The sequence below is a fragment of the Eriocheir sinensis genome, chromosome 16, assembly GCF_024679095.1.
Source record: "Eriocheir sinensis breed Jianghai 21 chromosome 16, ASM2467909v1, whole genome shotgun sequence".
NCBI classification, from domain to species: Eukaryota; Metazoa; Arthropoda; class Malacostraca; order Decapoda; family Varunidae; genus Eriocheir; species Eriocheir sinensis.
In genome coordinates, this window is record NC_066524.1 from 10044236 (window position 1) to 10060332 (window position 16097).

Below are 16097 nucleotides of genomic sequence, written 5' to 3' on the forward strand. Positions count from 1 at the left end.
ACGCCGCGAGTGTCCGTGTGTGTGAGGTGTGTTGGGTGAAGGCTGTCAGGGGTGAAGGTCCTGGGCAGGAACAATCCTTATCTCGGGCAGTTCATGTGTTACTTCTCTGCTTCCACTGCGATGTGTGTGTGTGTGTGTGGGGCTTGGTGTGCTGCCAGGGGTGACGGGCTGAAGGAGGATGGGCAGGAACATTTTATCTCTGGCAGCCCTTGTGTTACTTCTTTGCTTCCACTGCGAGCTGCTTCGCCATTTCCTGGAGTGTGTTGGAACTTATTGGGTGAGTGGTTCAAACAAATCAAACATACCCAATGGCAAGAAGAGAGCAGTATTACAGACGACTGCTCTCTCTTGCCTAGAGTTGGCTAGGTTTAAATTTTTTAATTGGTTCCTGTGAGCCACTCAACAAAAACGTTATAAACACACTCAAAGAAATGGTGAAATCGCTTTTGTTTGTCAGAATCATTAGTCATTTGATTAGTCTGGTGTGCGTGCGTGCGTGTGTATTTGTTTGTTAATTGTTACTCGATCCATGTGTTTGTGGGCGGAGTCTAGATAGGTGGGTTTTGGCCCTGGGTTGACCCGCGGGGCGCGGACACGCACTGTCACGCACGCAGTAGTGGGGGGAACTTTGGGCACTGAAGAACCTCAGGCGCGCCACAACGCGCGTTGTGAGAAGTATTTCACGAGCAGAGGTAGGTGGTGTGTGTGTGCTACAATGGCCTCTTGTGTTTTACTTATTATTGCACTCACTGGAGAGCAAGAAGACAAGGAAACGTGTATGAGTGAGGTAGTTTATAGAAAGTTGAGCATTACAGAATGACTTACTTTTGGCGGAGCCGAGAGTTAATGGAACAGGGTTTAATTAATTAATAATTTTCTTGGAAGGTCAACCACTGATATTGAAGAACTATTACGAACGGTGGCTCCCAAAATACCACGAATCGATACCAGGCACAGAAAAGCCATTCCAGCTCCCATCAGCCTGCGGCTATAATCTGACAGGCAGAGATCCTTTTACGAGCCTCATTAACACCTTCGAAATGTCAAAGCTGATCAGTTTCCATACAAACTTTCCTGGTGTGGGCGGTCCTGAGAAACAGTTGGGAAGCATTTGAGAATAAAATTTTGTTTTCCATCCTGGATGGAAAACATGAGAAACTTTTGCGCGTTCGCGCGCGTGTATATGTGGGTGTGGGTGTGTATATATATATATATATATATATATATATATATATATATATATATATATATATATATATATATATATATATATATATATATATATATATATATATATATATATATATATATATATATATATATATATATATATATATATATATATATATATATATATATATATATATAACACACACACACCTATAATTAGCTAGATATTGAGGTATGTGAATGAATGGTAATTATAATCCCAATCCCTTTTCCCCGTGCGTGAAGTGTGGGATATGTCTTTATCCCCGCACCCCTGAGGGAGGTCACTCCCAGCGGTCAGGGTGTGCCCCCCTCCTCGCTCTCATCCATAAATATATAAATGAAATTTGACTGGAATATAAAAAGTTTATACTTTACTATCAAGACACTGATATTGAAAGTCACACACACACACACACACTCACGAACACATACACACAGATCGACGCTAAAGAGCACTTGCTCATGTCGGGAGGGTACCTGCTGGCGATTACGAGTTGTTTCTCAACTGCTTCCCGAAACACTTAGGAAACGTCTGGGATACATTATTTTCATACAAAGATTCCTGGTGTGGATGGGCCTTTATGTTGGTGTTGAGGCAGTGATATGTCAGGTCTTTCAGTGTAGAGTGTTGTGACGGGGGTTGTTTTGACATCGCCTCGGTGCGTCAGTGTCAGGGAGGAGATGATGTAGTGGCTGTCCTTGAAGGGTGTAGTTTTTGCTTGCTTGTTACATGGATAACAGACCAGTGCAAGGCAATAGTTAAAAAGCAATAATTAACCCTTGAAATGGTGTTAGTGAGGTGATGACAAACACGTTATTCCTCTTTTCTTTCTTTTATTGATTTGTTCCATTTTTTTCAGGAGCACAAGTGCTAATTGGGCAGCCAGGAATAAAGGGTCTACACCTTCTCTTCTTAGTGAGGGCAAAGACAGACCGTGGATGAGCTTGCTGTCTCGTCGGTTGGCTGATAAGGGAATACGCTGCTGTGGAGTCCAGAGGATTATGAAGAAACCCTGTGAGGAAGAATAGCAACAACCCAGACAGCTGGTAAGACCTTCTGGAGTTATTGGTAGGACAGAATTAGCTGGAGTGCATTATTCTTCGGGGCAAATATTAGAGGAGTCTTCACCGTAGGGAAGGAACAGTCCAGCACGTCTAGACAGGGGACACACTGGGGAAAGGATAGGCTGCAGTACCTTAGTCTTCAGGGCAAATGGTAGAGGACTGTGTGATAGGGAAGGAACAGTTCACCTGATATAAGACACATGGGACACAAAGGGGAGTGAGGATAGGCTGGGGCACTTTAGTCTTCAGGGCAGGTGCTACGGGAGTCTGCATCATAGGGAAAGAAGTCCAGCTTGTCTTGGCCGGGGCGCTGCAGCCAAGACCAAACACAATCTACACCATTACTGGCTGGGGCGCTGGTGTGTGCCAAGTCTCTTAACCCCTTCAACATGAGGACGCATATACTGCGTGCCCCGTACCATATCCGAGGACGCTCATACTTCGTCCTGGCGCGCTTTAGACAATATACGAGTTATTTGATCTTTATATTTATGCTTACATCTCAAAATTATCAATTAATTTATGCTTCTATATGTGCACCATTTAATTCTGCATGTTTTCATATATAATACATGATGATTATGTTGAGTTTATGGCTGAAAACTTGTTATATTCAATAGCAACATTTGAAATTTGATGCACGTGGCGATCTCGGATACGGTGCGGGGCACTGTTTTGGACCGGCCGTAGTGAAGGGGTTAAATGGCGTGGACTGCATCCCAACCTCTACTTCTGTACTCTGTCACCTGGTGTCTCCACTGACGGGACAAGCTATGCTCTGTTCCTGCTTAACAGCTCCACTACCACATGTCTGAGCGACTTAGAGGTCCATATTCTTGAGTGTATCAGGCTCCCATTACGAGTAGTTTTCAAGGACAGAGAGAGATTAACCAAGTTTTCATGGATGAGTTTTCCCATTCAGGATGGAGAATGTGGGTAAAACTATCACTAGGCTCACAAAAAACATAAGAACATAATAACACAGGGAAACTGCAAGAGGCCAAGTGGCCTACACAGGGCAGCTCCAGAATCCCCCCACTACTCACGATGGGTCAGGTGCAGTTTCAGGGGTTACAGGTAGAGGCTTGATCCTCGTTTACCTTCGGTACGGGCGTACACTCCAGTACCCTGTCTCCTTACTGCACCCACACCTCACTGCCACCTGTCATCCTTGTCCGTGTAGTTATCCAGTCTACTCTTAAAACAAGCTATCGTCCCTGCACTAACTATGTGATTGCCGAGTCTATTTCATTCCCCCACCACCCTATTACTAAACCAATGCTTGCCTATATCTATCCTAAATCTATACTTTTCAAATTTAAATCCATTACTGCGAGTTCTATCCTGCTGGCTAATTCTCAGAACTTTACTTATATCGCCTTTGTTGTAACCCTCGACCCATTTGAATATTTCTGTCAGATCTCCCCGCACTCTTCGTCTCTCTAGTGAATGTAAGTTTAGATGTTTCAGCCTATTTTGATATGGGAGGTTCCTCAGCCCCTGAATCATCTTGGTCATCCTCCTCTGAACTGATTCTAGGAAGTTGATGTCCATTCTGTAGTGTGGGCACCAAAACTGGACAGCATAATCTAAGTGTGGCCTAACTAATGCTAAATAGAGTCTGAGGATGACCTCTGCACTCCTGTTGGTTACCGTCCTGTTAATAAAGCCTAATACCCTGTTAGCCCTATTCCTCGCACTAATACATTGCTTCCTTAGTTTTAGGTCAGAGTTCACTAACACTCCCAAATCCCTTTCACTCTCAGACCTGCCTATCGCTGTGGAGTCTAAACTATACCCATGTAATGGGTTGCGTGTTCCTACACTAAGTACGCTACACTTGGTGATGTTAAAATTCATCGGCCATTTCTCTGACCAAGCTGACAGTTTGTTGAGATCCTCCTGCAGTGCTCTAGCATCCTCCCCTGTCCTAATATTGTGTCCTATTTTGGTGCTATCTGCAAATTTACCTCTGTCACTAGTTATCCCATTGTCTATGTCATTGATGTAGATAATGAATAAAAGCGGGCCTAAAACTGAACCTTGGGGAACCCCACTGGTAACATTACCCCATTCGGATTTTTTACCGTTAATGGTAACCCTCTGTTTCCTGTTGCTAATCCACGCCTTAATCCAATCAAATACCTTCCCTCTTATCCCATGAGCCCTGACTTTATTTAACAGTCTCTGGTGAGGTACCTTATTGAAGGCCTTACTAAAATCAAGATAAACTACATCATAGCTCTCATCATTGTCAGCTGCCTCGTATACTCTATTGTAAAAGGATAAAATATTAGTGAGGCATGACTTACCTTTAATAAACCCATGCTGTGAGTCGTGAATTAAATTATGTCTGTCAATATGGTCCCTAATACTATCAGCTATTATTGACTCAATCATTTTACCTATAACTGACGTCATACTAATCGGCCATAGAAGATTTGTCACCCTTCTTAAATACTGGAATAACGTGTGCCTGCCTCCATGAAACAGGCACCATCCCTGTGTCTGGCGACTTCCTAAATACTTCTGTTAACTGCCCACTTATTTCAGTTTCACATTCCTTTATTACCCTGGGGAAAAGTTCATCTGGCCCTGGTGCCTTGGTGACTAAGTCTTTCTATCTGTCTAATCACAAGCTCCCTACTCATGTTGATGTTGGTTAATCCTTCTACCTCTTCTCCCTTGTAGATCTGTTCTCCCTGAGGTATATCATCTAATCTTTCTTTGGTAATTACAGTTAAGAAATATCTATTTAATGCCTCACTCATTTGCTCATCACTATCAATCAGTGTTTCTCTTGACTTAAGCGGCCCAATCTTATCCCTAACCTTGGTCTTATAAAGCTGAAAGAAGCCCTTTAGATTGGTCTTTGCTTCCCTGGCAATTCTAATCTCATAATTACGTTTTGCCATACGCGTGTTCTTTTTTACTGTTCTAGCTAAATCGTTGTAACTATCCCTTAGGTGAGTTTCCCCCCTTTTGATTCTAACATATAGTCCTCTTTTCCTTCCTATTTCAGTTTTTAGCCTTTCTGTCATCCATGGCGGGTATACCTGTTGACCTGACTTCCCTGTGAGGTATAAACTGTTTCTGTCCTAGTTTAATCTCCCTGACCAGACTATTGTACTCACCCTCCAAGCTACTGACCTGACTAGTGACCTCACCAGATATTAACGCCCCTCCCTGCTCTGGGTCTTGACCTACTTCTGATCTCACTCCCCTAAGCCTCTGCAGCTGCTTTCTTAACCCCTCGTAGTCCGCCTTCCTGAAGTCAGGTATTAATGTGTTGTTACTGCTGACTCTGTCCTCCCATTTGATATTAAATCTAATTTCCTTATGATCACTGTTACCTAATGAATCCCCAACCTCAATATTGCTTATTGTGTCCTCTCTATTAGTTAATAACAAATCCAAAATATTTTCTTCCCTCGTTGGTGTTCTAATTAACTGTTTAAGGAAACTATCCTGCATCACATCTAACAAATCCTGTGCCTCTTGGTCTCCGGATAAAGTATCCCACTCTATGTTCCTTAATTGAAATCCCCAATTAAACACACATTTCTATATCTTGACGCCCTACTAATTTCCTGTAAAAGGGGTTGGCTACTGTCCCTGGTAAGGTTGGGTGGTCTGTAAAGTACTCCGATGACAAGCTTCTCCTTTCTACCTATTGTTTCTACCTAGAGGGATTCTGTATTGCTAACTACCTTGATTGAGTTGTTAATGACACACTTAAGATTGTCCCTGACGAAGAGTGCGACCCCACCCCCCTTCCTGTCTGTTTGATCTTGGTGGAATAACTTCTCTACGCACGTCTTTCCCCTCAATAAATCTATCTTATTCCTAATACTTCTACTGTTTGTATACTACACATTTAGACCTACCCCTTGTTTTACCCTGCAGCTGCTATTATTATTACTACATTTAGTGCTCCCACTTGGTATTGCCATCTTAGGCCCCTTCTTACTTACGCTAAAAAACCTTGCAGGGCCCCCAATCCACATTCAAGGGCATCAGACAAGATCTGTACCCCCTCCCATGAAAGGTGAACCCCGTCCCCCTGGTATAGGTGGTTCTTGCCAAAGAAACGGTCCCAGGTGTCGACAAATGTCCATCCATTGGCTTTGCAATAATCTGCCAACCTGCAGTTCAATGCAATAGCCCTGGACAGCCAAATGTCACCAACCCGCCGCCTTGGCAGAACCCCACACACCACAGGAACCCCGCCCTTTGACGTAACTCTTCTAAGAGCCTCACTGTAGCGACGCAGAAGCTGTTCGCTACCTAACCTGCCTATGTCATTCCCTCCCACGCTCAGGCAGACGATGGGTTTGACTCCCTCACCTGACATGCACGACTACCCTGTCGCTGACATCCCTAATCCCCATCCCTGGAAAACACACCCTGGTCCTACATTTCCTATCTTTAGCACAGAAGGCCTTATCTAACAACCTGACCTGGCTATCCCCAACAACCAAAATGTTACCTCTGGGCAGGGATTTGTCAACTGCCCTCCTCACCTTCACCTCCTGCTCCTACAATCCTTCCTTCTCCCTCGACTCAGAGAGAGCCTGGAAGTTGCTGCTGCACTCCACACCCGCAGGATTGGTCCTCTTCAACCTCAAGCGGTTGCCATGGCTCTTGACTACCTGCCAGCCCCCATCTTGTGGCGGTGTACTATGTACATCACCTGTCTGAGGACCTGATGAACGAAGGATTCGACTTTCCTTCCTCATGGCCTCCACAGTCCTCTCCAACTCTTCTATTCTCTCCAAGAGAGAATTCACCAACTCAACTGTACCCCCACCAGCCCCATCACCTCCCCTCACTGCACCACTGTAACTCATCCCACCAGACGTGGTCAACCCAAGAGCTAGTCAGAGCACGTCCTATCACCTTGAAGACCTGAGGTGAACTGTAGACCTGAGTTGAACAGTCTATGGAAATCCCAGCTACTTCCACAAGAGCCTTTTCAAACAGTCGTAGTGAGGTGCAGATACGTTAAGGAATATGGACTAGAGACAGCATCACCCCAGAGTGCAGTTGAACCACTTGTAATACAGCCCCTCCCCAGCTCCTCACCACCTTTCCTGGGAGGTTGTTGCTGTTCATTAATCCACGGTGGTTCCTTACAGTCTGGGCCCTGGAGCTGGAGACGCCCGAACCCGCACAGCTTGTTGGGGGAGTCTGCTGGGCCTAACTTCTTTGCATCTCTTAGGTACGTTTGTTGTTTTGTACCGAGTGATTTATTGATGATACAGAAACAGAGGAGTCGGACAGAAAAGAGAGGGAGGGGCAGGAGAGACGGGAGACAGAGGGGGGCCAGGAGAAACAGAAGAGTGGGAGAGAGAGGGGCAGACACACAGAGAAGGGATAGGAGAGACACAGGAAGAGAGAAGGGTAGTAGAAAATCTTTATTAATCACACCTACTTTCTCCCTCCCATTCCTTTCCTTCCCACTCCCTCCTCCACCACGACCACCTTACCTCCTACTACACAATCATCTTCCCCCACCACCACCTTACCTCCACCACACTCACCATCCTCTTCTCTTGTAGATCTGTGGAGAGAAGAGAGAAATGGAAGAGAAAGCGATACAAGAGGACCAGAAAAAGATAATAACAAAGAGAGAGAGAGAGAAAGCTCAAGAGAGAGCTCAATGGAGTGCTCATGCTCAAGAGAGAATGTGTTCAATGCAGCGCTCAAGAGAAATTTCTCAAGAGAGCTCGACAGGGTGCCCAAGATATAGAGATAGTTTGAGAGGACTCGAGAGTGACCTCGATCTGGAGAGCGAGCACAACCTCGAGCTCGAGAGACAGCTCGAGCTCGAGAGAAAGCAAGAGCTCGAGAGACAGCAAGAGCTTGAGAGACAGCAAGAGCTTGAGAGACAGCTCGACCTCGAGAGACAGCAAGAGCTTGAGAGACAGCTCGACCTCGAGAGACAGCAAGAGCTTGAGAGACAGCTCGACCTCGAGAGACAGCAAGAGCTTGAGAGACAGCAAAAGGTTGAAAGACAGCTCGACCTCGAGAGACAGCAAGAGCTTGAGAGACAGCAAAAGGTTGAAAGACAGCTCGACCTCGAGAGACAGCAAGAGCTTGAGACACAGCTCGACCTCGAGAGACAGCAAGAGCTTGAGACACAGCTCGACCTCGAGAGACAGCAAGAGCTTGAGAGACAGCAAAAGGTTGAAAGACAGCTCGACCTCGAGAGACAGCAAGAGCTTGAGAGACAGCTCGACCTCGAGAGACAGCAAGAGCTTGAGAGACAGCTCGACCTCGAGAGACAGCAAGAGCTTGAGAGACAGCTCGACCTCGAGAGACAGCAAGAGCTTGAGAGACAGCTCGACCTCGAGAGACAGCAAGAGCTTGAGAGACAGCTCGACCTCGAGAGACAGCAAGAGCTTGAGAGACAGCAAGAGCTTGAGAGACAGCAAGAGCTTGAGAGACAGCAAGAGCTTGAAAGACAGCTCGACCTCGAGAGACAGCAAGAGCTTGAGAGACAGCTCGACCTCGAGAGACAGCAAGAGCTTGAGAGACAGCAAGAGCTTGAGAGACAGCTCGACCTCGAGAGACAGCAAGAGCTTGAGAGACAGCTCGACCTCGAGAGACAGCAAGAGCTTGAGAGACAGCTCGACCTCGAGAGACAGCAAGAGCTTGAGAGACAGCTCGACCTCGAGAGACAGCAAGAGCTTGATAGACAGCAAGAGCTTGAGAGACAGCTCGACCTCGAGAGACAGCAAGAGCTTGAGAGACAGCAAGAGCTTGAGAGACAGCATTAGCTTGAGAGACAGCAAGAGCTTGATAGACAGCAAGAGCTTGAGAGACAGCTCGACCTCGAGAGACAGCAAGAGCTTGAGAGACAGCAAGAGCTTGAGAGACAGCAGTAGCTTGAGAGACAGCATGAGCCTGAGAGACAGCACGAGCTTGAGAGACAGCACGAGCTTGAGAGACAGCAAGAGCTTGAGAGACAGCATGAGCTTGAGAGACAGCACGAGCTTGATGAGAGACAGCACGAGCTTGAGAGACAGCACGAGCTTGAGAGACAGCACGAGCTTGAGAGACAGCACGAGCTTGAGAGACAGCACGAGCTTGAGAGACAGCACGAGCTTGAGAGACAGCGAGAGCTTGCGAGACAGCACGAGCCCGAGAGACAGCACGAGCCCGAGAGACAGCACGAGCCCGAGAGACAGCACGAGCTTGAGAGACAGCAAGAGCTTGAGAGACAGCAAGAGTTTGAGAGACAGCACGAGCGTGAGAGACAGCAAGAGCTTGAGAGACAGCAAGAGCTTGAGAGACAGCAAGAGCTTGAGAGACAGCAAGAGATTGAGAGACAGCAAGAGATTGAGAGACAGCATGAGCTTGAGAGACAGCATGAGCTTGAGAGACAGCATGAGCTTGAGAGACAGCATGAGCGTGAGAGACAGCATGAGCGTGAGAGACAGCTCAAGCTTGAGAGACAGCTCGAACTTGAGAGACAACAAGAGCTTGAGAGACAGCACGAGTTTGAAAGACAGCTCGAGCTTGAGAGACAGCACGAGCTTGAGAGACAGCACGAGCTTGAGAGACAGCACGAGCTTGAGAGACAGCAAGAGCTTGAGAGACAGCACGAGCGCGAGAGACAGCGAGAGCTTGAGAGACGGCAAGAATGTGAGAGACAGCAAGAGCTTGAGAGACAGCAAGAGCTTGAGAGACAGCAAGAGCTTGAGAGACAGCAAGAGATTGAGAGACAGCAAGAGATTGAGAGACAGCATGAGCTTGAGAGACAGCATGAGCTTGAGAGACAGCATGAGCTTGAGAGACAGCATGAGCTTGAGAGACAGCATGAGCGTGAGAGACAGCATGAGCGTGAGAGACAGCTCAAGCTTGAGAGACAGCTCGAACTTGAGAGACAACAAGAGCTTGAGAGACAGCACGAGTTTGAAAGACAGCTCGAGCTTGAGAGACAGCACGAGCTTGAGAGACAGCACGAGCTTGAGAGACAGCACGAGCTTGAGAGACAGCTCGAGCTTGAGAGACAGCACGAGCTTGAGAGACAGCACGAGCTTGAGAGACAGCACGAGCTTGAGAGACAGCACGAGCGTGAGAGACAGCGAGAGTTTGAGAGACAGCTCGAGCTTGAGAGACACAACGAGCTTGAGAGACACAACGAGCTTGAGAGACACAACGAGCTTGAGAGACACAACGAGCTTGAGAGACAGCACGAGTTTGAGAGACAGCTCGAGCTCGAGAGACAGCATGAGCTCGGGAAACAGCAAGAGCTCAGGAGACAGCACGAGCTCACAGGAGACCTTTTTGAGCTCGAGAGACCTCCTGCTTCCTCCTCCTCCAAACATCATGCATTCCTGCACCCTCATTCTTTTCTCAACGTCCGTCCTCCGTCCTGCATAATCTCTCCTCTGCCAGCCTGTTTCCTCCTCCTACAGACAAAAACCTTCCTCACCACTCCTGGTTTAATTAACCTCCCTTCCTGCCTCCTACCCCTCGCCCCTTCTCCTTCCTTCCTCCTACCCCTCCTCCCCTTCTTTCTTTCTCTTCCTATGGTATCCCGTTTCTTCCTTTCTCCCTCTTCAACTCCTCCTACAACATACTCCTCACCGAATTACAATCCTGCAGTGACAGACCGAGCCCAACTACTATAACTCATTTTACTATAACCAAGAACACTGTGTTAAATAAAGGCACACACAGAGCTACACCCTTCCTATGCACTGCTAGATGTCCTTGGTGGGTGTGATGACCAATGTGTCTGGCTCTGATTGTAAAAGTAATAAATTGAGGTGATGATACTGGCTTGTGTTTAATCCTATGAGAGTGTGTGTGTGTGTATTACTTGTCTTGAAGGGAGAGGAAGGAGAGGGCGAAAGAAAGTGCGAAGCGTGAGATATAAGGGGAAAGAATGGAGGACTAGGAAAGAAGGAACAGGAAGCCATGAAAGAGAAAAAGGAACAGGAATCAAGGAGGAGGAAGGAAGGAAAAACGAGGAGACGAATGAAGGAGGAAAACTGAGGGTAAAAAAAGATACTGACTGAAACGAAGGAAAGAGAAAGAGGCTGAGGGAGGAAAAGATACTGATTGGAAGGAGGGAAAGATAGCCCGGAGAGTAAAACAAAAAGATATTGACAAAGAAAGGAAGGAGAAAGAGGCTGAGAAGAAAATACTGATTGAAGAGAGTAAATTTACATAGATATTCAGAAGGGGAAGGAGGAATAGAAGAGAGACAAGAAAAGGGAAGGAAAGATTAAGGGGGAAGAGAAGGGATGGTGGGAGGAAAAAGGAGGTAGAAAAGAGAGAAAGCGAGGGAAGGAAAAATGCAGAGAGAAAGGAAAGGAAATGGAAGAAGGATAAAGGAAGAGAGAGAGAGAAGCTGAAGGAGAAAATAAGGTACTGACAAAGGAAGAAGAAATTGGAGAGAGAGGCTGAGAGAAAATATTGATTGAGAGGAAGGTAAAGAGGAGAAAAAAGAAGATATACTGATTTAAAGGGAGGAGAGAGGGAAACATAAGGGAGGGAAAAAGAAGATATACTGATTTAAAGGGAGGAGAGAGGGAAACATAAGGGAGGGAAAAAGAAGATAGATGATTTAAAGGGAGGAGAGAGGGAAACATAAGGGAGGGAAAATGAAGATATACTGATTTTGAGGGAGGAGAGGGAAACATAAGGGAGGGAAAATGAAGATATACTGATTTTGAGGGAGGAGAGGGAAACATAAGGGAGGGAAAATGAAGATATACTGATTTAAAGGGAGGAGAGAGGGAAACATAAGGGAGAGAAAAAGATATACTGATTTAAAGGGAGGAGGGAGGGAAACATAAGGGAGGGAAAATGAAGATATACTGATTTAAAGGGAGGAGAGAGGGAAACATAAGGGAGGGAAAATGAAGATATACTGATTTAAAGGGAGGAGAGAGGGAAACATAAGGGAGGGAAAATGAAGATATACTGATTTAAAGGGAGGAGAGAGGGAAACATAAGGGAGAAAAAGAAGATATACTGATTTAAAGGGAGGAGAGAGGGAAACATGAGGGAAAATGAAGATATACTGATTTAAAAGGAGGAGAGAGGGAAACATAAGGGAGAGAAAATGAAGATAAACTGATTTAAAGGGAGGAGAGAGGGAAACATAAGGGAGGGAAAATGAAGATATACTGATTTAAAGGGAGGAGAGAGGGAAACATAAGGGAGAGAAAATGAAGATAAACTGATTTAAAGGGAGGAGAGAGGGAAACATAAGGGAGAGAAAATGAAGATATACTGATTTAAAGGGAGAGAGGGAAACATAAGGAGGGAAAATGAAGAGATACTGATTTAAAGGGAGGAGAGAGGGAAACATAAGGGAGGGAAAATGAAGATATACTGATTTAAAGGGAGGAGAGAGGGAAACATAAGGGAGAGAAAATGAAGATAAACTGATTTAAAGGGAGGAGAGAGGGAAACATAAGGGAGGGAAAATGAAGATATACTGATTTAAAGGGAGGAGAGAGGGAAACATAAGGGAGAGAAAATGAAGATAAACTGATTTAAAGTGAGGAGAGAGGGAAACATAAGGGAGAGAAAATGAAGATAGATGATTTAAAGGGAGGAGAGAGGGAAACATAAGGGAGGGAAAAAGAAGATAGATGATTTAAAGGGAGGAGAGAGGGAAACATAAGGGAGAGAAAATGAAGATATACTGATTTAAAGGGAGGAGAGAGGGAAACATAAGGGAGGGAAAAAGAAGATAGATGATTTAAAGGGAGGAGAGAGGGAAACATAAGGGAGAGAAAATGAAGATATACTGATTTAAATTTAGGAGATAGTGAAACATATGGGAGAAAAAGAAGATAGATGATTTAAAGGGAGGAGGGAGGAAGAAGATAGATGATTTAAAGGGAGGAGAGGGAAACATAAGGAGAGAAAAAGATAGATGATTTAAAGGGAGGAGAGAGGGAAACATAAGGGAGAGAAAAAGATAGATGATTTAAAGGGAGGATAGAGGGAAACATAAGGGAGGGAAAAAGAAGATATACTGATTTAATGGGTGGAGGGTGGTAAACATAAGGGAGAAAAAGAAGATAGATGATTTAAAGGGAGGAGGGAGGGAAACATAAGGGAGAAAAAGAAGATAGATGATTTAAAGGGAGGAGAGAGGGAAACATAAGGGAGGGAAAAAGAAGATATACTGATTTAAAGGGAGGAAGGAGGGAAACATAAGGGAGGGAAAAAGAAGATAGATGATTTAAAGGGAGAAGAGAGGGAAACATAAGGGAGAAAAAGAATAGATGATTTAAAGGGAGGAGAGAGGGAAACATAAGGGAGGGAAAAAGAAGATATACTGATTTAAAGGGAGGAGAGAGGGAAACATAAGGGAGGGAAAATGAAGATATACTGATTTAAAGGGAGGAGAGAGGGAAACATAAGGGAGAAAAAGAAGATATACTGATTTAAAGGGAGGAGAGAGGGAAACATAAGGGAGGGAAAATGAAGATATACTGATTTAAAGGGAGGAGAGAGGGAAACATAAGGGAGAAAAAGAAGATAGATGATTTAAAGGGAGGAGGAGGAAACATAAGGAGAAAAGAAGATATACTGATTTAATGGGTGGAGAGATGGAAACATTAGGGAGGGAAAATGAAGATATACTGATTTAAAGGGAGGAGAGAGGGAAACATAAGGGAGAGAAAAAGAAGATAGATGATTTAAAGGGAGGAGAGAAGGAAACATAAGGGAGAAAAAGAAGATAGATGATTTAAAGGGAGGAGAGAGGGAAACATAAGGGAGGGAAAAAGATAGATGATTTAAAGGGAGGAGAGAGGGAAACATAAGGGAGTGAAAAAAAATATATACTGATTAAAAGGGAGGAGAGAGGTAAAAATAAGGGAGAAAAATAAGATATAATGATATTGAGGGAGGAGAGAGGGAAACATAAGGGAGTAAAAGATAATAGATGATTTAAAGGAGGAGAGAGGAAACATAAGGGAGAAAAAAGATATACTGATTTAAAGGGAGGAGAGAGGGAAACATAAGGGAGAAAAAGAAGATATACTGATTTAAAGGGAGGAGAGAGGGAAACATAAGGGAGAAAAAGAAGATAGATGATTTAAAGGGAGGAGAGAGGGAAACATAAGGGAGAGAAAAAGAAGATATACTGATTTAAAGGGAGAAGAGAAGGAAACATAAGGGAGAGAAAAAGATAGATGATTTAAAGGGAGGAGAGAGGGAAACATAAGGGAGAAAAAGAAGATATACTGATTTTGAGGGAGGAGAGAGGGAAACATAAGGGAGGGAAAAAGAAGATAGATGATTTAAAGGGAGGAGAGAGGGAAACATAAGGGAGAAAAAGAAGATAGATGATTTAAATGGAGGAGAGAGGGAAACATAAGGGAGGGAAAATGAAGATATACTGATTTAAAGGGAGGAGAGAGGGAAACATAAGGGAGGGAAAATGAAGATATACTGATTTAAAGGGAGGAGAGAGGGAAACATAAGGGAGAGAAAAAGAAGATAGATGATTTAAAGGGAGGAGAGGAAACATAAGGGAGAAAAGAAGATATACTGATTTAAAGGAAGGAGAGGAAACATAAGGGAGGGAAAAGAAGATAGACTGATTTAAAGGAGGAGAGAGGAAACATAAGGGAAGGAAAAAGATAGATGATTTAAAGGGATGAGAGAGTGAAAAATAAGGGATTTAAAAAGATAGATGATTTAAAGGGAGGAGAGAGGGAAACATAAGGGAGGGAAAAAGAAGATAGATGATTTAAAGGGAGGAGAGAGGGAAACATAAGGGAGAGAAAAAGAAGATATACTGATTTAAAGGGAGGAGAGAGGGAAACATAAGGGAGAGAAAAAGATAGATGATTTAAAGGGAGGAGAGAGGGAAACATAAGGGAGAAAAAGAAGATAGATGATTTAAAGGGAGGAGAGAGGGAAACATAAGGGAGAGAAAAAGAAGATATACTGATTTAAAGGGAGGAGGGAGGGAAACATAAGGGAGAGAAAAAGATGATATACTGATTTAAAGGGATGAGAGAGGGAAACATAAGGGAGAGAAAAAGATAGATGATTTAAAGGGAGGAGAGAGGGAAACATAAGGGAGGGAAAAAGAAGATATACTGATTTAAAGGGAGGAGAGAGGGAAACATAAGGGAGGGAAAAAGAAGATATACTGATTTAAAGGGAGGAGAGAGGGAAACATAACAGAGAAAAAAGAATTCCTGATTTAATGTGAGGAGAGAGGGAAACATAAGGGAGGGAAAAAGAAGATATACTGATTTAAAGGGAGGAGAGAGGGAAACATAAGGGAGGGAAAAAGAAGATATACTGATTTAAAGGGAGGAGAGAGGGAAACATAAGGGAGGGAAAATGAAGATATACTGATTCAAAGGGAGGAGAGAGGGAAACATAAGGGAGGGAAAAAGAAGATATACTGATTTAAAGGGAGGAGAGAGGGAAACATAAGGGAGGGAAAAAGATAGATGATTTAAAGGGAGGAGAGAGGGAAACATAAGGGAGGGAAAAAGATAGATGATTTAAAGGGAGGAGAGAGGGAAACATAAGGGAGAGAAAAAGATAGATGATTTAAAGGGAGGAGAGAGGGAAACATAAGGGAGAAAAAAAGATAGATGATTTAAAGGGAGGAGGGAGGGAAACATAAGGGAGGGAAAAAGAAGATATACTGATTTAAAGGGAAGAGAGAGGGAAACATAAGGGAGAGAAAAAGATAGATGATTTAAAGGGAGGAGGGAGGGAAACATAAGGGAGAGAAAAAGATGATATACTGATTTAAAGGGAGGAGAGAGGGAAACATAAGGGAGAGAAAAAGATGATATACTGATTTAAAG

The 16097-nt window shown here is 44.3% G+C and overlaps 1 protein-coding gene and 1 long non-coding RNA gene across 2 annotated transcripts; one reads left to right on the plus strand and one right to left on the minus strand.

Moving 5' to 3' along the window:
* Nucleotides 1-513: 513 nt before the first annotated feature.
* On the plus strand, nucleotides 514-7406 carry LOC126999260 (uncharacterized). Its single transcript, XR_007753173.1, has 3 exons — nucleotides 514-692; nucleotides 2073-2259; nucleotides 6845-7406. It is a non-coding gene; the product is annotated as an uncharacterized LOC126999260 (long non-coding RNA).
* A 434-nt stretch (nucleotides 7407-7840) lies between these two features.
* Nucleotides 7841-10613, minus strand: LOC126999158 (uncharacterized). The gene is made up of 4 exons (XM_050861487.1): nucleotides 9114-10613; nucleotides 8754-8951; nucleotides 8394-8663; nucleotides 7841-8303 (listed from the first exon to the last, which is right to left on the minus strand). The coding sequence occupies exons 1-4, from the start codon at nucleotides 10611-10613 to the stop codon at nucleotides 7983-7985; spliced, it is 2289 nt and encodes a 762-aa protein (XP_050717444.1). The 3' UTR covers nucleotides 7841-7982.
* Nucleotides 10614-16097: the final 5484 nt, after the last annotated feature.